Source organism: Cotesia glomerata, linkage group LG5 (genome assembly GCF_020080835.1).
Source record: "Cotesia glomerata isolate CgM1 linkage group LG5, MPM_Cglom_v2.3, whole genome shotgun sequence".
NCBI classification, from domain to species: Eukaryota; Metazoa; Arthropoda; class Insecta; order Hymenoptera; family Braconidae; genus Cotesia; species Cotesia glomerata.
In genome coordinates, this window is record NC_058162.1 from 2,581,620 (window position 1) to 2,604,688 (window position 23,069).

At 25.0% G+C, this 23,069-nt stretch overlaps 4 protein-coding genes and 1 long non-coding RNA gene across 7 annotated transcripts; 2 read left to right on the plus strand and 3 right to left on the minus strand.

Annotated features, from left to right (window-relative positions):
• Window positions 1-738: 738 nt before the first annotated feature.
• On the minus strand, window positions 739-6,843 carry LOC123265080. Its single transcript, XM_044728671.1, has 3 exons — window positions 6,709-6,843; window positions 4,544-4,719; window positions 739-1,336 (listed from the first exon to the last, which is right to left on the minus strand). Exons 1-3 carry the CDS (start codon window positions 6,752-6,754, stop codon window positions 815-817), a joined length of 744 nt encoding a protein of 247 aa, XP_044584606.1. The 5' UTR covers window positions 6,755-6,843; the 3' UTR covers window positions 739-814.
• Window positions 4,647-16,053, plus strand: LOC123265082. Of its 2 annotated transcripts, XR_006509499.1 has the most exons (4): window positions 4,647-4,721; window positions 12,574-12,800; window positions 12,882-13,173; window positions 15,831-16,053. It is a non-coding gene; the product is annotated as an uncharacterized LOC123265082 (long non-coding RNA). The 2 variants fall into 2 exon arrangements; XR_006509498.1 differs by having other exon boundaries at window positions 12,574-13,173.
• On the minus strand, window positions 6,963-17,781 carry LOC123265078 (uncharacterized protein DDB_G0284459-like). Of its 2 annotated transcripts, XM_044728669.1 has the most exons (6): window positions 17,646-17,781; window positions 17,415-17,578; window positions 11,901-12,114; window positions 11,580-11,829; window positions 8,816-9,486; window positions 6,963-7,521 (listed from the first exon to the last, which is right to left on the minus strand). In XM_044728669.1, the coding sequence occupies exons 2-6, from the start codon at window positions 17,487-17,489 to the stop codon at window positions 6,974-6,976; spliced, it is 1,758 nt and encodes a 585-aa protein (XP_044584604.1). In that variant the 5' UTR covers window positions 17,490-17,578; window positions 17,646-17,781; the 3' UTR covers window positions 6,963-6,973. The 2 variants fall into 2 exon arrangements, with proteins under 2 accessions (XP_044584604.1, XP_044584605.1); XM_044728670.1 differs by lacking the exons at window positions 17,415-17,578; window positions 17,646-17,781 and having other exon boundaries at window positions 11,580-11,824; window positions 11,901-12,034.
• Window positions 17,489-18,338, plus strand: LOC123265081. Its single transcript, XM_044728672.1, has 3 exons — window positions 17,489-17,581; window positions 17,656-17,886; window positions 17,956-18,338. The coding sequence occupies exons 2-3, from the start codon at window positions 17,840-17,842 to the stop codon at window positions 18,251-18,253; spliced, it is 345 nt and encodes a 114-aa protein (XP_044584607.1). The 5' UTR covers window positions 17,489-17,581; window positions 17,656-17,839; the 3' UTR covers window positions 18,254-18,338.
• Window positions 18,339-19,092: 754 nt separating this feature from the next.
• On the minus strand, window positions 19,093-21,114 carry LOC123265530 (hemoglobin-1-like). Its single transcript, XM_044729331.1, has 3 exons — window positions 20,802-21,114; window positions 19,847-20,087; window positions 19,093-19,420 (listed from the first exon to the last, which is right to left on the minus strand). The coding sequence occupies exons 1-3, from the start codon at window positions 20,969-20,971 to the stop codon at window positions 19,274-19,276; spliced, it is 558 nt and encodes a 185-aa protein (XP_044585266.1). The 5' UTR covers window positions 20,972-21,114; the 3' UTR covers window positions 19,093-19,273.
• Window positions 21,115-23,069: the final 1,955 nt, after the last annotated feature.

The following is a 23,069-nucleotide window of genomic DNA, read 5'->3' on the forward strand; positions in this document are numbered from 1 at the left end:
ATAATATATACAAATATATAAATATATGAAAAATTGATGTGGGTACTCAAATGAAAGATCTTGATGAATGTAACATCGAGATGAGCTTTTATCTTTAAAAATATCAATAATTAAGAAATTACCTTGTATCTTGTTAACTATTGACATTTTTAAAGATATAAGCTCACCCCGATGTTACATTCATCAAGAGCTTTCATTTGAGTACCCACATGCATTTTGATATATATATATATATATGTAATATATATAAATATATGAAAAATTGATGTGGGTACTTAAATGAAAGGTCTTGATGAGTGTAACATTGGGATGAGCTTATATCTTTAAAAATGTCAATAGTTCACAAAATACAAGATCATTTCTTAAATATTGATATTTTGAGAGATATAAGCTTATCTTGATGTTACACTTGTCAAGAGCTTTTATTTGAGTACCCACATACATTTTGATATATTTTTGATATATGAATATATTTATAATATATATAAATATATGAAAAATTGATGTGGGTACTCAAATGAAAGGTCTTGATGAGTGTAACATTGGGATAAGCTTATATCTTTAAAAATGTCAACAGTTCACAAGATACATGGTATTTTCTTGTTCTCTTAATAATATATATTATCTATATAGATTACAAGCAATTTATAAAAAAAAAATAAGTAATAAATTAACCGCTGGCTTGTTTTGTTATTAAGAAGAAAAAATTACGGTAAAAATAAATTTATACAAATTTACATAAAAAATAATTATAATTATTAAAATAACAAATATATCTATGTTCATATAATATAAAAATTGCATGTATAAATATTTAAAGTGATTGCAGAGCTGAGTTAACTCGTTGATTGAGTTCTCTATAAGCTTGCCAAGTGTCGTTCGTCACGTGTTGTTTAATAATCGCTTCTTTGTCATTTATTTTATTTATTTCCGCGGAAAATGACCAAAGCATTGGATTTAAATGATCTTCCCTCAGTTGATCTTGAACTTTATTGAAAGACAGTCTAGCTTTCTCCCATCCAGACAAAAGTACTCCGTCTACAAGATCACGAATACTCTTTAAATCTCTGTCTATGCGTCCAGCGAGGTCCAGATAAAGACTTGACAGCTCTTCATTTCCCAGATGAGTCTCCACTTGATTGGGCGGCGGTAACGGCGGCAATGCTTTACGTTTTATTTTGACATTACCCGGTAAGCACTTTAGTAATTTTTCTAATAAATTATTTACTCTCTTCATATCATCTTCAGGCGGAATTGTTGAACGTATAAATAATTCTGTCAATCTTTCAACTGAATTTTTCATGTCTCTGATCATTCCATTTTTTGCTCTTGATGCCTGTTAATTAATTAATTAATTTTATTCAATTATATGATTTTTAAATTAAATAAGTTTAGAATTATTTTAATTAAATTAGCCAATTTTTTTTGCTTTCTACTTTTTTTTTAGAAATTTTTAAACAAGTAAATTATAGCAAGAAAAAATTAACTTTTAAATAAAAAAATTACTTCTTTATAAGCTCTAAAAAATTACAAGTGCAATTTTTTATAAATTATTTTCTAGACATAGTTTATTATTCAAGAAAAATAAAAAAATTAGATGACATTAAAGTTGAACCGTAATTTGACTATTTAATATAATATTATAATATTAAAAATTTGTTAACAGGCGAGACCATCTTTTTCTCGCTTTGCTCTCACGGAGTTCAACGGAACTATCTCTGTCGCACTCCCAACAGCAGAGCAATTGCAGTTTCGATTGGTTTCACGAAACGAATGAAATTTTTGAAAAAAACGCTTTGTGGTGAAATAGTTTATTAAATTATCTATTATCTCTAAAAACGTTTTTTCAAAATTTCCATTAGTTTCGCTAAGCCGATTGAAACTGCAATCACTGGTCTCGGCTGTTAAGGAGATCCACGCGAAGTAGTCAAATTTTTAAAACTTCCTGAAAATTTGTAAATTCAATCTACGCAACCTAATAATTAATATAAAAATTAAAAAACAGTAGATTTCTGGGATAAAAAATAATTAGGTTTGAAAATTGTTATTTTTACATGTGAATGGAGATTCCACCAGCCGTGTATTTGTTTAAGAATTTAATGCAATTAACGATTTAAAAAAAAATTTATTTTCATTGAATTTGATTGAAAAAATAATAAGCTAAAGATTAAAACAATAAAAAAGTAGCTCTTTGAACGTATTACGGAGATATTTTATATTTTTTATGAAAAATCACTCGGAACTTGCGTTCTTTAAAGTCTTGTATTTGACTTGGCAACACCGCTTGCGCAGTTACTCGGCGCATAAGTAACCTCGGTTTTTTAAATGCTAGAAGATCTTAGTCATTTTAGTTAGACAGTAAACATAAATAAATTTTAAGGTTAGGGACACTCTTGCGATGTTGTCAAGTATATACCGGTAATTCAGAGTACTATATTTTTTATTAGTCAATCAAATGTTAATAATTATTTAATGAGTAAATTTATCGGAAATTTCCTCAAAAATGTTATTAATTAATTTAAAAATTAATTTTAAGATAACAAAAGTATTTCTACGTAATTTTTTATAGACATTCTTTACACTAGGAGAGTACTTGGATGTTCTTAAATAATTGGTTAAAATTAAATCTAACAGCAGAAAAGCTTCTTAAGCGGAGAAGAACATTTTTTTATTTCATTACTTAATTCCTGAAACTTAACTTTCTTCTAACGAGAAGATTCAGCGGCCAAACGCCACCTGTCGGAAATGTTCAGTACTAATTTTTTTAAAAAACGCTTTCTTTTTAAGATAACAAAAGTATTTCTACGTATTGTTTTTTCGTAGACATTCTTTACAATAGAAAGATACTTGGATCTCCTCACGGAGATCCACGTAAAGTAGTCCAATTTTCTAGAACTTTTTGAAAATTTGTAAATTCAATTTGGGTATCCTAATAATTAATAAAAAAATTAAAAAACAGTAGATTTACGGGATATTTAATGAAATAATTAGGTTTGAAAATTGTAATTTTTACATGTGAATGGTGATTCCACCAGCCGGTATTTGGTTAAGAATTTAATGCAATTAACGATTTAAAAAAAAATTCATTTTCATTGAATTTGATTGAAAAAATAATAAGCTAAAGATTAAAACAATAAAAAAGTAGCTCTTTGAACGTATTACGGAGATATTTTATATTTTTTATGAAAAATCACTCGGAACTTGCGTTCTTTAAAGTCTTGTATTTGACTTGGCAACACCGCTTGCGCAGTTACTCGGCGCATAAGTAACCTCGGTTTTTTAAATGCTAGAACATCTTAGTCATTTTAGTTAGACAGTAAACATAAATAAATTTTAAGATTAGGGACACTCTTGCGATGTTGTCAAGTGTATAAAGGTAATTCAGAGTGCTATATTTTTTATTAGTCAATTAAATGTTAATAATTATTTAACGAGTAAATTTATCGGAAATTTCCTCAAAAATATTATTAATTAATTTAAAAATTAATTTTAAGGAGATTCACCGGAAGTAGTCAAACTTTTAAAACTTCCTGAAAATTTGTAAATTCAATCTGCATAGCCTAATAACTAATAAAAAAATTAAAAAACAGTAGATTTACCGGATATTTAATGAAATAATTAGGTTTGAAAATTGTAATTTTTACATGTGAATGGTGATTTCACCAGCCGGTATTTGGTTAAGAATTTAATGCAATTAACGATTTAAAAAAATTTTATTTTCATTGAATTTGATTGAAAAAATAATAAGCTAAAGATTAAAACAATAAAAAAGTAGCTTTCCGAACGTATTACGGAGATATTTTCTACTTTTTATGAAAAATCACTCGGAACTTGGGTTCTTTAAAGTCTTGTATTTGACTTGGCAACACCGCTTGCGCAGTTACTCGGCGCATAAGTAACCTCGGTTTTTTAAATGCTAGAACATCTTAGTCATTTTAGTTAGACAGTAAACATAAATAAATTTTAAGATTAGGGACACTCTTGCGATGTTGTCAAGTGTATAAAGGTAATTCAGAGTGCTATATTTTTTATTAGTCAATCAAATGTTAATAATTATTTAACGAGTAAATTTATCGGAAATTTCCTCAAAAATGTTATTAATTAATTTAAAAATTAATTTTAAGATAACAAAAGTATTTCTATGTATTTTTTATAGACATTCTTTACACTAGAAGGGTACTTGGATCTCCTTTTAAATTAAATAAATTAAAAAATCGTTTTTAAAATTTTATAAAATTTCTACATGCCAATTTTTTTGCCATAATTTATTTGTTAAAAAAATTCTAAAAATTATTAAATATTTGCTAAATTAATTCTCATTTCAGACTTTTATAATTATCAGTAAAAATGTAATTAAATTAACTGACTAAATTTATGTTGATTAAATTAACTAAATCAAAACGATCACAAGTTAATAACCTTTTACCCTCAATCATGAAAAATTAAATTAAAACAGTTAAAATAATTGATGTTAATTATTTTTATATTTGCGTAGAACAGATAAATTAGACTAATTTACTGCGAAGAAACAAAAATAATTTACCTGCTGATAATACTCGAGTAAAAAATCTTGTAACATTTCACTCATATAATAACTCGAATAAAGAACTAAGTCTTTAGTAAAAACGCCTCTCGCTAATTTTTCAGGAGCCGGAAATTCACTCGCTCCGGTAATAAAATTATTCATCAACTCGTAGTAACCTTGGTCAACGTCATCCTCTGTAAGTAAACAAAAACAATTAATAATTTATTGCACCTTTTTAAATGTATTAATCATATTAAAAATATTATGATACTGAAGTCAGCTGAAAACTGTCAATTTTTTCAAATTTTGATAACAAATCAATTAATTGTTATAAAATTCTAAAAAAATTTCTAATATTTATTATACTAAAATTAGCGGACATTTTTTAATTTTTAATTTTTTGAACCAATAAAAATTATACTTGTCAAATTTTTTCTTTTAGTTTTTTTTTCAATAAAAAAAATTCTAAAAATATTCAAATTTCATGACATTAAAGTTAGCAGTCACTAGAGAATTTTTTAATTTTTTTTAACAAACAAATTTGTTAAAAAAAATCCCTCGCGGTTTTGATAATGCCGTAAAAATACCGTAATTTTTCGGCATTTATGCTCATGCCGTATATTTACCGTTATAATTCGGTAATAATGCGGTTAAACTATAGTTGTTTTGGCCAGTTTTTATACTGTAGTTATCCAGTATATATACTGCACTTATGCTGTACAGTTACTAAAAATATACTATACAATTACCGCATTTGCCGCAATTACCGCATTTGCCGAATATTTTCTGACATAATGGACAATTATTAAAGATTTAGTTTTATTTTTAGTTCACTTCTATGTTAGAAATGAATAAAATGAAAAATTTCAAATTTTGCTTTTTATTCTCCATCGCTACTTTGCAAAAACAAATACTGTTTTTGAATAAAAAATATGTAAGGTAAAAGCCCCAATATATGATCATGTACCAGTATATGATCACTCCATGTATTTGTATACCTATATTTGTGAATATAGATATACAAATACATGGAGTGATCATATACTGGTACGTGATCATCTATTGGGGCTTTTACCTTAGAATATTATTTTTTAATTAGGTATTTAGCGATAATTAATATAAAATAATACATATGTTAAGTAAATATATTCTAATTTTAATTTCAATTTTTAATTTCTTACTTAGAAAATTGCAAATTTTCTAAAATCGAAAAGTTATATTGTTTCACATATATAACTATATTATTTAATTTTAAATATGCTTATCGTAAGATGGACGGTGTGGCTTAATGTATATAGAATAAGCAAAAAAACACTATGGTATAGACCGGGTAGCTCAAATGGTAGAGTAGCCGACATGTCCTCAGGAGGTTCTGGGTTTGAATCCTAGTCCGAGCGTTATTTAATTTGACACCATTTTTTAAATATGGTTTTAATACAGTCATTTTACCGTAAAAATGCCGCATTTTCAGCGTAAATGTATCGCATTTTTACGGTAAATGTTCCGTAATTTTTCGATAAAAAAACTGACCAAAACAACCAAAAAAATGCTGAAAAAATACCGCATTAATACTGTATAATTGCGACATTTTTTCGGCATTTACAAAACCGCTAGGGATTGCATTTTTTAAATTTCTACAAGTCAATTTTATTTTTCTAATTTTTTTTGCCATAATTTATTTAGAAAAAAAAATTCTAAAAATTATTAAATATCTGCTAAATTTATTTTCATTCAAATGTCGGCTAATTCGATTTTCATAAAATTAGCAGACGTTTAAAAATTTTTTTTTTTGAATTAATAAAAATTAAAAAAATATTTTTAAAAAATTACACTTAAAATTTTTCAAATTCTCTACTTGTCAAATTCATTCTTTTAATTTTTTTTCAATAAAAAAAATTCTAAAAATGTTCATAAAAATTAATTCAGCAGATATTTGATAATTTTGTTTTTTTAATAATTATATTTGATAGTTTTTTAAATAAATAAATTATGGCAAAAAAAGGAGAAAAAAAATTGACGTAGAAATTTAAAAAAATAAAAGATGCTATTTTTTTAAAATAATTTAAAAAAAAATCTAATTGTTAAAAAAAATTAAAAAATAGTTAAGTGACTGCTAATTTTAATGTCATAAAATATTAAAGTGTCAGCTAATTTAATTTATATATATAAAATAAAATATTTACCAAGAGAAATTCCGATAAGTAAAAACAGTAACAGCGCGTGTTTCATTTTGAAGAGTACTGAAGTCTGGCAAAGTATTTCGCGATTATTTATACCATCAATTCCATTTATTCGTCATCATTATTATCATTGCATAACTTTTGTTCTTCACTCACGTTGACAATTACAATATATCTGTACTATAGATAACCGATGAATGATAGTATTGTTTAGGGAATTATTTTGCGACGAATAAAATAAAGTTATTTATTTTTCGAAAATTTATCTCTAATTTTTATTACTTTTTGAATGTCTCGAATTTCGCGGCGAGGAATTTTTAGTGGAGCAAGAATTTTTCACACAAGGTTGGAGTGATTTTTTTGAACTTCTCGACGGACTCTTGGAGCTGCTTTTTGGCGTCGAACTTTTTCTCGGGCTGTTTTCCTTCCTCGGAGAATTTTCTTTGGCTTTAGACTCTCGTTTTTGTTCCTCGGGGAGAGGAGGTGGAAGTGGAGGTGGAGGCGGTGGCGGTGGTGGAGGCGGAGGTAGAGGTGGAGGACTCTTTGACGAAGACTTACGCTTGGTCGCCGGAGGACTTTCAGTAGTCGATCCTTCTGTCGCAGTACTCACCGGCGAGTACGTCAACGGCAATTTTTCCTTGTCCTGGCTTACTTTTCTGCTCGGAAATTTGCAAATCGTCATCGCTCTATTTTTAAACCAACTCGATTTTCTAACGTGTTCATTGGTGAAGGGTTTAATATGATTCATTACTCGGGCGGCTTTGCGATTATTGCAAAATTTATCTGAACAAAGTGTTCGCTCGTCGGTTGTCCCATCTGCGGAAAAAAAATATTTATTTTAAAATTTTGATACTAAATTTTATCAGACATCTAACAATTTTTTAGATTTTTATAAAAACTAGCTACCTTGCAGTCATTATGTGACTACTTTGACTTGTGAAATATAAAGAAATAAAATTTTGCTTTGTTAAATAATGAATTTTGTTAAATTGCACTGTATTTTCTTAACTATTGACCTTTTTAAATATATAAACTCATCCCGATGTTACACTCGTCAAGAGATTTCATTTGAGTACCCACATGCATTTTTTATATATTTTTCATATATACATATATATATATATATATATATATATATATATATATATATATGATATATATAAATATATGAAAAATTGATGTAGGTACTCAAATGAAAGGTCTCGATGAGTGTAACATCGGAATGAGCTTATAACTTTGAAAATGGCAATAGTTCACAAGATGTTTGTTGAAATGCTCTGTATTTTCTTAACTATTGAAGTTTTTAAAGATATAAGCTCATCTCGATGTTACACTCATCAAGAGCTTTCATTTGAGTACCCACATGCATTTTGATATATATATATATATATACATATATATATATATATATATATATATATATATATATATATATATATATATATATATATATATAATATGTATGAAAAATTGATGTGGGTACTCAAATAAAAGGTCTCGATGAGTGTAACATCGGGATGAGCTTATATATTTGAAAATGTCAATAGTTTACAAGACACAAGGTAATTTTTTAATTGTGTTAAATTGAACTGTATTTTCTTAAATATTGACCTTTTTAAAGATATAAGTTCATCCCGATGATACAATCATCAAAAGCTTTCATTTGAGTACCCACATGCATTTTTGATATATTTTTCATATATACATATATATAATATATATAAATATATGAAAAATTGATGTGGGTACTCAAATGAAAGGTCTCGATGAGTGTAACATCGAGATGAGCTTATATCTTTAAAAATTTCAATAATTCACAAGATACAAGGTCATTTTTTATTTTCTTAATAATATAGATTGAATTGTAATGAAAATTTCGCGAAAAAAATTCCAAATAAAGAAATTTAAAAAAATGATAAATGCTATCTTTTTTTTTTAATAGTTAATTTTTTAGATTCTTAAAACAATTAAATGATCATAAAAAAATTTCACATGTAAAAATATTTAAAAAATTAAGTTTAAGTTTTTAAAAATGTTAATTATAAAAAATTTCAACAATTGTCAGAATGTATGATAATATACAAGTATTATAAAAATAAAAAATTCATACCTGGATTAGGTCGACACGCGCAACAACTACAAGTACTGGTATGTTGATCCAAAATCTCCCTAAGTTCTGGACCACTAATAAATTTTGGAGGCTCTACATCAGTTTCTTCACTTTCTGTAACAGTTTTACGTTTTTCTTTCTTTTCTTTTGTAACCTTTTTTTCAGTTTCCTTAACTTTAGTTTCAGTTTTGATAATTTTCTCAACCGGTTCAACCTTCTGTATTTTTTGCACCACTTTTTCGATGGATTTTTGCTTAGATTGCCGCTTTTTTTTCTCCGGTTTCTCCTCTGGCTTCTTTTTCTCCGGTTTCTTCTCCGTTTTCTTTTCTGGTTTCTTTTCTGGTTTCTTCACTGGCTTTTTTTCCGGCTCAGATTCTGACAGTGGCAGTACAGGAATGGGAGCACTTCTCTGGTACTTGGCCGGCGGCAAATCGGATTTACTTGACATCCATCCGTCTTCGACGTCTTGAAGGAAACGCTTGTAGCCACTGCAACTTGGGTGGCACATAGGAACTTGACTTAATGGTACTTTTTGTATTTTTCCGAATTTTTTGCAGATAGTTATCGCTGCAGTTATTATTATTATTATGACTAACAACAAAATGCAAATTATAACAATGATCCATTTTGTTGAAGATGGATCATCTTCTTTTGCCTGTCGCTCCACAAGTCTGCATAATAAAAAATTAAGTAATTCTTAAATTGTAATCAGAAAAAAAAATAATAACAACTTCTCAAAAAATTGTTTATTTAGAAATTATTATTATTATTATTATTATTATTATTATTATTGTTATTAGAAATAAATAAAATTTTGCCTTATTAAATAATGATTTTTGTTAAATTTCACTGTACTTTCTTAAATAATGACCTTTTTGAAGATATAAGCTCAATTCGGTGTTACACTCATCAAGACCTTTCATTTGAGTACCCACATTAATTTTTCATATATTGCACGCCTCATAAGCGAAGTGTTGAGGTTGTGCTCTACTCTCGACATTTCGAAAAAAGCAGTTTTCTTGAAACTGAAATTGATTTTTTGTCATTTATATCGCACTTACAGGTTAATATGAGTACACTTATATCAAGTCAAATAATTTGTCAGGCACATAAAATATATTTCAATAACAATTTTTTTTTTTAACATAGTAAATAATAACATTAAACATAATCTTTTCTGGACGTCCGTGTATAAATGGGTGTATGTGGCAGGGAAATTGGTCGAAAAAATGATCGTATCGGAATAATTTTTTTTTTATTATCTAAAGTAACACACGACGGATTTTCTTAATTAATATGAGCGTTCAATTCACTGCCGTTAAATTATTATTTATAAAAAACTAATATATGACTGTGGATTTTTTTGTAAATCTATCTATACATTTTATTATAGTATTTTTTTTCCTCACCTTAGAGTTATGGCGCCCCTAAACCATAGCAGTTTTCTGTTTTTTATCATTTTGCTTTTTATATTTTATTATAATCAATTTTATTGTAAAAAATGAGATTATGAGGCGTGCACTTTTGGATTTTCCAAACTTTTTGTATATATTATATATATGTATAAATGAAAAATATATCAAAAATGCATGTGGGTACTCAAATGAAAGCTCTTGATGAGTGTAATGTTAAGATGAGCTTATATCTTTAAATATATCAATAATTAAGAAACTACCTTGTATCTTGTCAACTACTGACATTTTTAAAGATCAAAGCTTATCCCGATGTTACACTCATCAAGAGCTTTCATTTGAGTACCCACATGCATTTTCATATATTTACATATATGATATATATAAATATATGAAAAATTGATGTAGTTACTCAAATGAAAGGTCTCAGTGAGTGTAACATCGGGATGAGCTTACATCTATAAAAATATCAATAATTAAGAAATCACCTTGTATCGTGTCAACTACTGACATTTTTAAAGATATAAGCTCACCCTGATGTTACACTCATTGAGACCTTTCATTTGAGTACCCACATCAATTTTTCATATATTTATATATATTATATATATCATATATATGTATATATGAAAAATATATCAAAAATGCATGTGGGTACTCAAATGAAAGCTCTTGATGAGTGTAATGTTAAGATGAGCTTATATCTTTAAATATATCAATAATTAAGAAACTACCTTGTATCTTGTGAACTACTGACATTTTTAAAGATCTAAGCTTATCCCGATGTTACACTCATCAAGAGCTTTCATTTGAGTACCCACATGCATTTTCATATATTTATATATATGATATATATAAATATATGAAAAATTGATGTAGGTACTCAAATGAAAGGTCTCAGTGAGTGTAACATCGGGATGAGCTTACATCTATAAAAATATCAATAATTAAGAAATCACCTTGTATCTTGTCAACTACTGACATTTTTAAAGATATAAGCTCACCCTGATGTTACACTCATTGAGACCTTTCATTTGAGTACCCACATCAATTTTTCATATATTTATATATATTATATATATCATATATATGTATATATGAAAAATATATCAAAAATTGATGTGGGTACTCAAATGAAAGCTCTTGATGAGAGTAACTTCGGGATGAGCTTATATCTTTAAAAACGTCAATATTTAATAAAGTACAGTGCAATTTAACAAAATTTATTTTTTAATCAAGCAACATTTTATTTATTTATAGTTCACAACTCACGGCAGTCACATAGTGATTGCAAGGTTGCTAATTACTATATTATTTATCAAATAAATATTTTTGAATAGTAATAATCTTACCCATAAACAGCTCGTGGTTTATTAAAATTTTTATCATTAGATTTTTTCTTTAAATGTAATTTAAGTTTTTTAGCTTTATTCCGTTTCTTCAACTCCTCCAAATGTTTTCTGTATCTTCTTGGTAAATATTTGATATTATGCAACAACTCGGCAATTCTTTTACTACGTTTAATATAATTAGCTAAATCAATACGTCCAATCATTTGTAAAATTTTAATAATGTGTAACCGCGCTCGATTATTCTTCTTTCCTTGAATAATTAAAACGAATAAAAATATGAATTATAAATTAATTATAAAAAAAATAAAAAAATTTAATCACCTGGAAATATATGACTCCACTGCTCTAATTTTATTTGGCATTGTTCTGATGACGTCAATTGGTGTAATTTTTTTTCATCTTTCAACGTGTAACCAGGTGTTCTTAAGTACAACGACTCCAGTACTTTAACACACTGTTCCGGGTGTAATTTTTCAGACAAGTGTCTCAGCTCAGCGATACTTAAATCTGTTGAACCTCGAATTATCCATGCTCTCTATTGCATTAATAATATTAATTTCTTCTAACCTTAATCTTAATTTTAATCCTAAATAATTAAATTAAAAAAAAAAAAATTATAAAAAATATTTTTAATTTACCTCACAAAAATATATCAATGTTATATAAAAATAATAAATAAATCTCATCGTAAATATGTATAATTATATTATAAAAATTATGACATGCCATTTGTAATGTAAACCTCACGTCAAAATGTTAACAACTGAATTATTTAATGATTAACTTCATTCCGTTAAATTTTTTAGCTTGATGGCTTTCAAATGATTGTCTAACCTTTTTTTATTTTTTAATTTAAAATAATAAAATCAATGATTTTTATTGTTTTTATTATATATTTATTTATTATTAAACAGGTAATTAAATATTCCTCAAATTTAATAATTTAAAAGTTTAAATAATTTAATTTTTATTATTTAATATTAAAATAAATAAGGGACTTGCGTCAAATCAAGATGAAGAGTCCAACATACAGTTGGAGACTAAATTAAAAGACTTACTGGATATTGACGAAGAAGATGATAATAATGATGATTATAATTATGAAGATAAATTGTATAATAACGCATTTGATCAAGAGTTTGCAAAAGCTGCGCTAGATTACATCGAAAATGCTGAAACGGAAAAAAGTAACGTGATCAAAGAAACAAAACCTTTTCAGCAGTAAGCAGATTAAATTAATTAATAATTGAAATTTTAAAATTGAATAATTTACGTACAGTTTGTTAAGTTTTAATCCTGTAGAAAAAAATTCAACGGGAAAAAAAGCAAAAACGAGTGATAAACGCGCGCAAATTGTTAATCAAAGTGACAGCAAGCTGATTGATAAGGACGGGAACAGGAAAAGAGAAAATGCTGTTTTGAAACGAATAAAGGACACTTTTTACAATCATAAATTGATAATATCCTTGCCAGTGGGGGCTAGTATTTTGGGAGGCACTTGTTTGTTCAGCTGCATATGCACGTTAATTTTACGCCGGAAGATTGCTAATTGTTGCGCATGTTGCGTTTCTCGATGTTGCAGGAAAAAAAAAAAGTAATTTTGATATTGCTATTTTTGGATCGCTAAAATGCCTCAGTTTTTAATAAGCTAATTTTAGAGTTTTTTATTTGATTATAAGTGTTTACTTTTTGAAATTTTATTTAATTTATTTTTATAAGTATAATTAACGTTAAAAATTCTTACACGGAAAAAAGTAAACTGTAATAAATAACAGTCGATTTATAATAAGTAATGATCAACTGCTAAAAATTACCATTTCAAACAGTAAAATCGTGATTTTACTATTCACTTTATAATATTTACCATTTAAACGTTACAATTTACTCTTTACATGGAAGAAAATACTATTTCAAATAGCAATATTCGCTATGTGAATGTCTAAAATTTTTAAGTATAATAATTAAGAATTCAGACTTTGATATTTATCATTTCGTACCTAAAAAATGATCGCAATGATATGTAAAAAGTATAAAATAAAGTTAGTAAATTTCTAATACAAGCAACGTCAATATTTACAAAGTAAAATGGTAAATTTTGAACGCAACGCTAAAAATCAAACTGTAATTATTGACTTGCTTGGACTGGTAAAATGTATATTTTAAAAGTATAATTTTTACTGTTTCAAATGTTAAATTCTCCCAGAATGAGAGCCTCTTCTCTTTCATCTGAGTTCCCCTTCTCCTCATAATATCGACTATATATTGAAATGGCAATTTTTACTGTTTGAAACTGTAATTTTTTAAGATGAAAGAGTCGTTATTTACTATAGTGACAGCTACTAATCACTTGTTTTGGATATTAAATTATAAATTGTGGCTTTTATACTTTCTACATTAAGTTCTGTAATATTTATATTTTTGCCACCCCGATGTCCGCTTTACTATTTAAAACTATAAAAATTAACCGGAATCCGAGTAAATATTACAGTTTACTTTTTTCCGTGCATCTATTAGGGTATTTACCCTAATAAAAAAATTTCTTCATCTAGAAAATGAAAAAAAAATTTAATTGTTCTTTTTTTTGAATTATTAAGTAAATTATTTATTATCGATGCACGGAAAAAAGTAAACTGTTATAAATAACAGTCGATTTATAATAAGTAATGATCAACTGCTAAAAATTACCATTTCAAACAGTAAAATCGTGATTTTACTATTCACTTTATAATATTTACCATTTAAACGTTACAATTTACTCTTTACATGGAAGAAAATACTATTTCAAATAGTAATATTCGCTATGTAAATGTCTAAAATGTTTAAGTATAATAATTAAGAATTCAGACTTTGATATTTATCATGTCGTACCTAAAAAATGATCGCAATGATATGTAAAAAGTATAAAATAAAGTTAGTAAATTTCTAATACAAGCAACGTCAATATTTACAAAGTAAAATGGTAAATTTTAAACGCAACGCTAAAAATCAAACTGTAATTATTGACTTGCTTGGACTGGTAAAATATATATTTTAAAAGTATAATTTTTACTGTTTCAAATGTAAAATTTTCCCAGAATGAGAGCCCCTTCTCTTTCATCTGAGTTCCCCTTCTCCTCATAATATCGACTATATATTGAAATGGCAATTTTTACTGTTTGAAACTGTAATTTTTTAAGATGAAAAAGTCGTTATTTACTATAGTGACAGCTACTAATCACTTATTTTGGATATTAAATTATAAATTGTGGCTTTTATACTTTCTAAATTAAGTTCTGTAATATTTATATTTTTGCCACCCCGATGTCCGCTTTACTATTTGAAACTATAAAAATTAACCGGAATCCGAGTAAATATTACAGTTTACTTTTTTCCGTGTATGATAAATCTTTTTAAAAAATTAAGTAAACTGAAAAATACAATTATTTCATTAAATTTATTTTTATTAAAATTTTTTAACTTCATTTTTTTGTAAATCTCCAAAATTTTAAGTTTTATAAACTTTAAAAATTTTTATGATAATTCTTTTTAAAAAATTTAGTAAAGTAAAAAATACAATAATATTATAAAATTTTTTAACTGTATGTTTTGTCTTAATAATCTTAATAATTTTAAATATTACAAACGTTAAAAATTTTTATAAAAAATTTAGTCAAGTAAAAATTACAATTGATGCAATTTTTATAGATTTTAATAAATTATTTAAACCATATAAAAAAATATGACACTTGACAATTTTTTTTTCTTTTAAAAAAAAAAAAAGGTTTGAAAAACTATTTATAAAAAATTTCATTAAAAATTTTTAAAAGCTTATAAATATAGAATTTTATAAAAAAATTTTTTTTACTACAATTTATTTGTTTAAAAAATTTCTAAATTATCTCTAAAAAAAATTTTTTTTTTTATTTCAAAATTATTAAAAAAAAACTTTAAAATTGATACATAAGCTTCATTTTTCAGTTTTTATTAAATATAATAAAATATACTTGATAACTTTTAATAAAATCAAAAATAATTTTTCAATTATTTCTTCATTAAAAATTCAATTTTTATTCCTTCTGAAGCTAAAAAATAAAAATTTATAAAATTATTTAAAAGAAATCTTTTTAAAAGTTTAAAATATCATTTTAATTACTTAAAAAAAGCTAATTTTATCTGATGAGGCATTTAAAGTGCACTTATTTACCTACAAAATCAAACAAATTATGTAACTAAATGAAACTTGACAAGATAAAATGATTTAATTATTGTCAGAGACTCTTGCGAGGACTTGGAGAGAGGAAAAACGAGTAAAGTTAAACCTAAGAGAGCAAAAAGAAGTAGAGCAGCAAAGCCAGTAAGAGCAGCAACTCCAGTAATACCGACAACACCAGTAACATCAGTCGCTTCCCAGCCGTCTTGGCCTCGCGCAAAGTCATTATCTGAGGATTATGTTGACGCAGCAGTACAACACGTTACTGTAGTTGAACCATTAATACCACCAAGAGAAACAATTGTTGAAACTCCACCAACAGGCTGCGGGTGCTGTAAAAAGAAACGTCCGAAAAATAAGTACAGATGAAAGTTATACTCGTTTGAATAAAAAAATCTTATCAGCTCACTTCACTTGTATCAAATAAATAAACAAATAATTTATTGACACTGGAATTATCCAACGTTTGATAATTTTATAGTTTTTTTAACAAATAAAAATATGAATTTATTTTCAACAATTTTCGGTAATTATTTACATTTTTACATTTTTTTTTCTCATTGTTGTTAGAGCGAATTTATGGTGGTGATATCGAAAATATCAAAAAATTAATATTTCAATAACTTTTTTGCATTCAAAAGTTGGAAAAAATTTTGGCTCTCATTTTTTTGGATAAAATTTATATTTTATCTTTTTTTGATTTATTTTTTTTTGAAAAGTACATAAAAAAAGGAACAATTTAAAAAAAAAAGTTGATCAGAATTTTTTTTTAATTTATAAATTTTTTAGGAAATTTGGAAATTTTGTTAAAATTGTGATAATCAAGTTTTATTTAAATTGTTCATTTTTTTATGTATTTAAAAAAAATATATCAATAAAATCAAATAGAAATTTTGTTAAAAAAATTAAAATTAAAATAGTTGACCTCACTTTTAAATATTTACCAAAATTTTTTATTTTTTATAGAATCTAATTTTAAAAAAGTAAATTTTTAAATAACTTTTTTTTAGTCAAAAAATTAATATTTTTCATTTCATAAAATTACAATTTTTTTTTGATTAAATTAAAATTTTAGACCATAACTAGCTGAAAAGTATTCAAATTTTAATCAATTTTTTTTTAATTGTTCATTTTTTAATGTATTTTTCAAAAAATAAAATACATCAAAATTAAAAAAAAAATTTTTATCAAAAAAATTAAAATTAAAATAATTGACCTCACTTGTAAATATTTACCAAAATTTTTGATTTTTTATAAAATTTAATTTTTAAAAAAGTAAATTTTTAAATGACTTTTTTTTAGTTAAAAAATTAATATTTTTCATTTCATAAAATTACAATTTTTTTTTTGATTAAATTAAAATTTTAGACCATAACTAGCTGAAAATTTTTCAAATTTTAATCAATTTTAATTAATTGCTCATTTTTTTAATTTATTTAAAAAAAAATATTTATTAAAATAAAAAAAAAAATTTCTTTCAAAAAAATGAAAATTAAAATAATAGATTTCACTTGTAAATAATTATCCAATTTTTTTTTTAATTTATTTGTTAAAAAAAAAATAATAAAAATAATCAAATGTTAAATTTCAGTTCATATAATTTATACATTTCTTCACTTAAAAAATATGGATCATAAATTACTTACTGTAAATATTGTACTATTAAAAATATACAAAGTGTTTGGTACAATAGACATTAATCTCTCAGAATTAGAGTACATAGCTTCACATTTAGATAACGTTGCGTGTAATCGATTAATAGCAGCTCTGCATTACACGTCCTATGACCTACCAAGTGACATTTCAGCGGCTGGTAAAAGTCAATTTTTAAAAATAATTTCTTTTATAAATAAATACGTAACATATAAATACTTTACCGAAAGAAAGATTAGTTAGCGGCGACTTTACATGCTTGGAACATTTGATCCACTGGAACAGCTCACCGGGCGAAGGTAAAGGGAAAACTCATAGTATATTAGCGCACCGCTTACAACAAATAAATCGAAGCGACCTTGCTGATTGGCTTGGGAACACTGTCTTCAATCAACTTACTAAAGACCTATTTAGGTCAATGAATAAACCCTTGGGTGAAGATGAACAAAAACCAACTCAGACCCAGTAAAAATAATTTTTTTTATTTTTATTTTTATATAAAGTACTTGCTAAAATTATCCTGCTTTATTTCAGGCAAACTGATGATTTTTCAGGATCAATTAGTGAAAGTCGCGACCGAAATATATTGACAATTATTGACACGATATTAATAAGTGTCTTGAGTGTTTTATTGATCGGACTTTTGGTATTAATAATCGCTCATGCTATTGATAAATTTAGAAAATTAAGGAGAGAGAGAAAAGAGATTAATTTTGATGGACAGAAGAAAAAAGTGGATTATAAAAATGAGTATTATGAAGGAGAAGAAGGAGTTGAATTGTTAAATCAACAGGCGACTGACAGTGATGATGATAATACAACGATTGATTAGCTGGATCATAAGTTGTTTAAATTAATAATTTAATATTAGCAACCTTGTCACTATGTGACTGCCGTGACTTGTGAAATATAAATAAATGAACATTTGCTTTATTAAATAATGACTTTTGTTAAATTGCACTGTACTTTTTTAACTATTGACATTTTTTAAGATATAAGCTCATCTAGATGTTATACGCATCAAGAGCTTTCATTTGAGTATCCACATTCTTAACTACAGAAAAATTGTTCAAATTGTTCCCCATCGATAATTAATAATTTACTTAATTATTCAAAGAAAAGTATAATTAACTCTTTACATTTATAAAAATTTCCCTAAAATTATTTTTTAATCCCATAATTAAAGACAATATTTCCAATTAGTTATCTTTCCAACTTACCAATTTCTTCTTTCTTAATAATTTTTCCTAAAACTAAAATTTACAAAAAAGTTCTTTAAATAAATTATATAATTACAAATATTCTTCCTTTATTTAAACGCAATAATATGTCATAATTTTCCGCTGATCTCACTTAAAAAAAAAAATAAAATAAAATAAATTCTGAACTTTATATTAGCTTCAGGTCACCTTATTGACCTTTTAAGTTAAAGATAACAAACACTTGCTGAGATTCAGTCCACATATTATTTATTAATTTATTAAAAAAAAAAAAAAATACAAATTTTTTATCTAAAATAAATTATTTTCTTTATTCATCTAATGTTAAAACTGGCAAAAGCGTAATTTTTTAAATATTTAAAATATTTAATCTCTTCTTGACATTTTTATCATAATTAAATTCTTCTAAGAAAATTAAACTCTTGCAATAAATTTTTTTAAGTATCAAATATTAAAAACAATAAAATATTTATTTTTAAAATAAGGAAGTATTAAATTATAAAAATTGAACTATCAAGGCCGGCAAACCGACATTGACGTATGTATGAGATAAAAACTAATTGACCGTATCAAATGATGATTAAATGAAAAAAGTGAAATAAATCTCTGTTTCATAATTATTATGCTGTGTGTTAATTTTCCGACAAAGTCTCTTGAATTCCTTGAATTATAACTTTAATAATATTTTCGATCGCGGACGTCCACAAATTATCCATTTCATTAGTCCACTGTGACTTCATATGACGTTTAAAGCTTTCAATCATCGGATCTCGTAGGCGCTAAAAATTAATAATTATTAATAATCTGTCATATATATATATATATACATATATATATATATATATATATATACATATATATATATATACATATATATATATATATATATATATATATATATATATATATATATATATATATATAGCATACATGACATATATATATATATATATATGCATATACATATATATATATATATATATATATATATATATATATATATATATATATATATACATATATATGCATATATATATATGTATATATATATATATATATATATATATATATATATATATATATGCATATACATGCCATATGCATATATATATATATATATATATATATATATATATATATATATATATATATATATATATAGTCATGAATTTATATTATAAATTTTAATAACAATTAATCTTCACCTCCATATGTTTTTCAATTATCGGATTCTTAGCGCGCTTGGCGTGACGTTCTCCTGTAATTTTAAGTATCGCTGCGAACAGCTCATCATCATCATTTAAGAAAGCATTTACAGCGTTGTTTACAACACTCATTATCATTTGACAGTGCGCGTGAAATTTTTTATTTTTTTTCAGTTCTTCATTAGGAATGTCTTTAAAGTCCGTGAACACTTCTTTGGTATCTTTGTATTTATCAAATAAACTAATAATAAATAAAAATGTATTCATTTTTTTTTTACTTTACACAAAAATATTTAAAAATTTACTTTAAAAAAATTTTAAAGTACTTTTCTTAACTAAACGAAATTATTCAAAAATTTAATTTTTTTAAAATATAATTTTATAAAAAATCAAAAATTTTTTGTTTAAAAAAAAGAAATTTCAATTAAAAAAAAATTAGGTATAATTTTATAAAATAAAAAATAGCAATTATTTAACTAAAAAAAAATCAATTAAAAATTTACTTTTTTAAAAATTAAATTTTATAAAAAAATCAAAAATTGTAGTTTTAAACAATGAAAAATATTGATTTTTAACTAAAAAAAAAGTCATTTAAAAATTTACTTTTTAAAAAAATATAATTTTTTAAAATTATAATTTTATAAAAATCAAATATTTTTTTTAAAAATGAAATTTGATAGAAAATCAAAATTTTAATTAAAAATAAAAGAAATTTTAATTGAAAAATATTGTAATTTTATAAAATAAAAAATTATTTTTTAACTAAAAAAAAAGTCATTTAAAAATTTACTTTTTAAAAAAATATAATTTTTTAAAATTATAATTTTATAAAAAAATCACAAATTTAAATTTAAAAAAAATTGTAATTTTATAAAGTAAAAAATATTAATTTTTTAACTACAAAAAAATCATTTAAAAATTTAATTTTATAACAATAAATAATTTAAAAATATACCTCAACATTATTTCCATACAAATAATAATTGAATTAGAATTAATACAAGACTCCCAAGTTTTCTTCATAATTTTTTTCTGCCGTTGTGTCAAGCCTGAATTTTTATGATCGTCATTTTCCAATCTAGTTTGACCTTCGCTAGGTACCACATAACTCACAATAGAACCCATAATAATAAAACTATTAAAAAGATAATAAAGGATCCTTTTTTTATTGCTAATGTATTTAATTCAAGCTTTTTAACTCAGCGAAGGCATAAAAAATTCTGAGACTACAGTCGAATCCTTTCGAGAACTGAACGCGAACTGAGTAAGCTATTCAGCGCGCTTAAACTTATAATACTTAAAAAAAATGATAGAGCACGAAAATATTCATGGAGGGATATATAGAAAAAAAAAGTATTTTATTTCGTGATGATTACTTTTTATTTATATCATATGAATTAATAATAATAATTATAATACATGTATAATTTTGTTAATAACATTTAATTTAAAACATTCAACAATTGTACAATGAATTTTCCATCGCCGCATTTTAAAATTATAGTAAAAATAAGATAAGACTCTTATAAGCTTTATTACAAAATAAAAATAATAATACTAATAACAATCATTTTTTTTGTAACAAAAAATGAAGCGATCATTCTGGGGGTGCTTGTTTTTCAGAAAAATTATGGGTTATTATTATTATTATTATTATTTATTTATTTATTTAATTATTAAAGAGGATTTATTATTTTTTTAAGCCAACTTACTCGATCCACTTAAAGACTATTCAATTTTTATTTATTAATTATTTTTATCACAATATTGTCGGTATAAGCACTCACTCATACTATCCTCAGGTGAATATAAAATAATTAAAAATTTAATAATTAAAATATAATTTAAAAAAAAAAATAATAAAAATATAATAATTAAAAATTTTGATTTTTAAGACAATTTTAATTGGAATTATATAAAGATGTTATTTTTTACTCAGTGAAACTTTTTTCTTCAGTAACCAAAAAAATAATTCGGAACGCTTTAAAAAAAATTTTTTAATTATTATATATTCACCCGAGGATGGTATGAGTGCTCATACCGACAATATTGTGGTGAAAATAATTAATAAATAAAAATTGAATAGTCTCCAAGTAGATCGAGTAAGTTGGCTTAAAAAAATAAATTCTTTTTAATAAGTAAAATCACCGATCTTAGCAATATTTGTAACATTATTATTATTATTATTATTATTATTATTATTTTTATTTTTATTTTTATTATTATTATTTTTATTATTTTTATTATTATTATTTTTATTATTTTTAATTTCCCGCTAAGAAAATTGAAAATTTTCAAAAATCGGGAAGTTATTGGTTTTACCCCGTTTTTCGAAAATCGAGTTTTCATCAGATCTCGACGTTTTAAGGTCACAGGAAGCTTCTCTGACTATTCCCGCGATGGTGTCCGTGCGGCTGTATGTATGTGTGTGTGTGTGTATGTATGTATGTAAACCTTTTATAACTTTTGAACGGCTCGGCCGATCGGATCGAAATAGGTGGTGATCCAAAGAGTATCATTGCCATTAAATTTCGTGAAAATTTGAATCGATTCGGTTCGCTAGATTTTGAGAAATCTCAAAAATAAAATTTAAAAAAAATCGTTTTTTTGGAATAACTTCTAAACGGCTTCACCGATCAATTCCAAAAACTAATCAACTTTTGAGCTTAAAAAACCACGTCGATTGCTACCAATCCCATCAAAATCGGTTGATTCGTTCGAGAGTTATCGAAAACGAAAAATTTCGAAAAAAGTGTTTTTTTCACATAACTTCGAGATTTCTTTTTGGATCATTTTTGATGAAATAAAATAATTATTAAAGCCCAAAAAATCACGTCGATCGCTACCAAAAACGTGAAAATTGGTTGATTGGTTCGTGAGTTATCGTTGTCGAAAAAATTTCGGAAAAAGTGAATTTTTCAAATTTCTCTAAAATTTTCGGTTCGATCAGTTTGTGTTCAAAAGTATATAATAGATTTTTAAAAAGTGTGTGGAATACTGCCTACCGCGTGAAAATCGATTCATTCATTTAGAAATTATTGCAGTTTGAAAATTTAAAAAATACTGTTTTATTAAACTTCTATCAGCCTTTTGAGCTCGAAGAGCTCAAAAGCATACAAAAGCTATTTCTTTGAGCTCGGAGAGCTCAAAATAACACACAAATTGTATTTTTGATCTCGAAGAGCTCAGAAACGTCATAAGTGCAATTTCAAGCGTTTAGGTA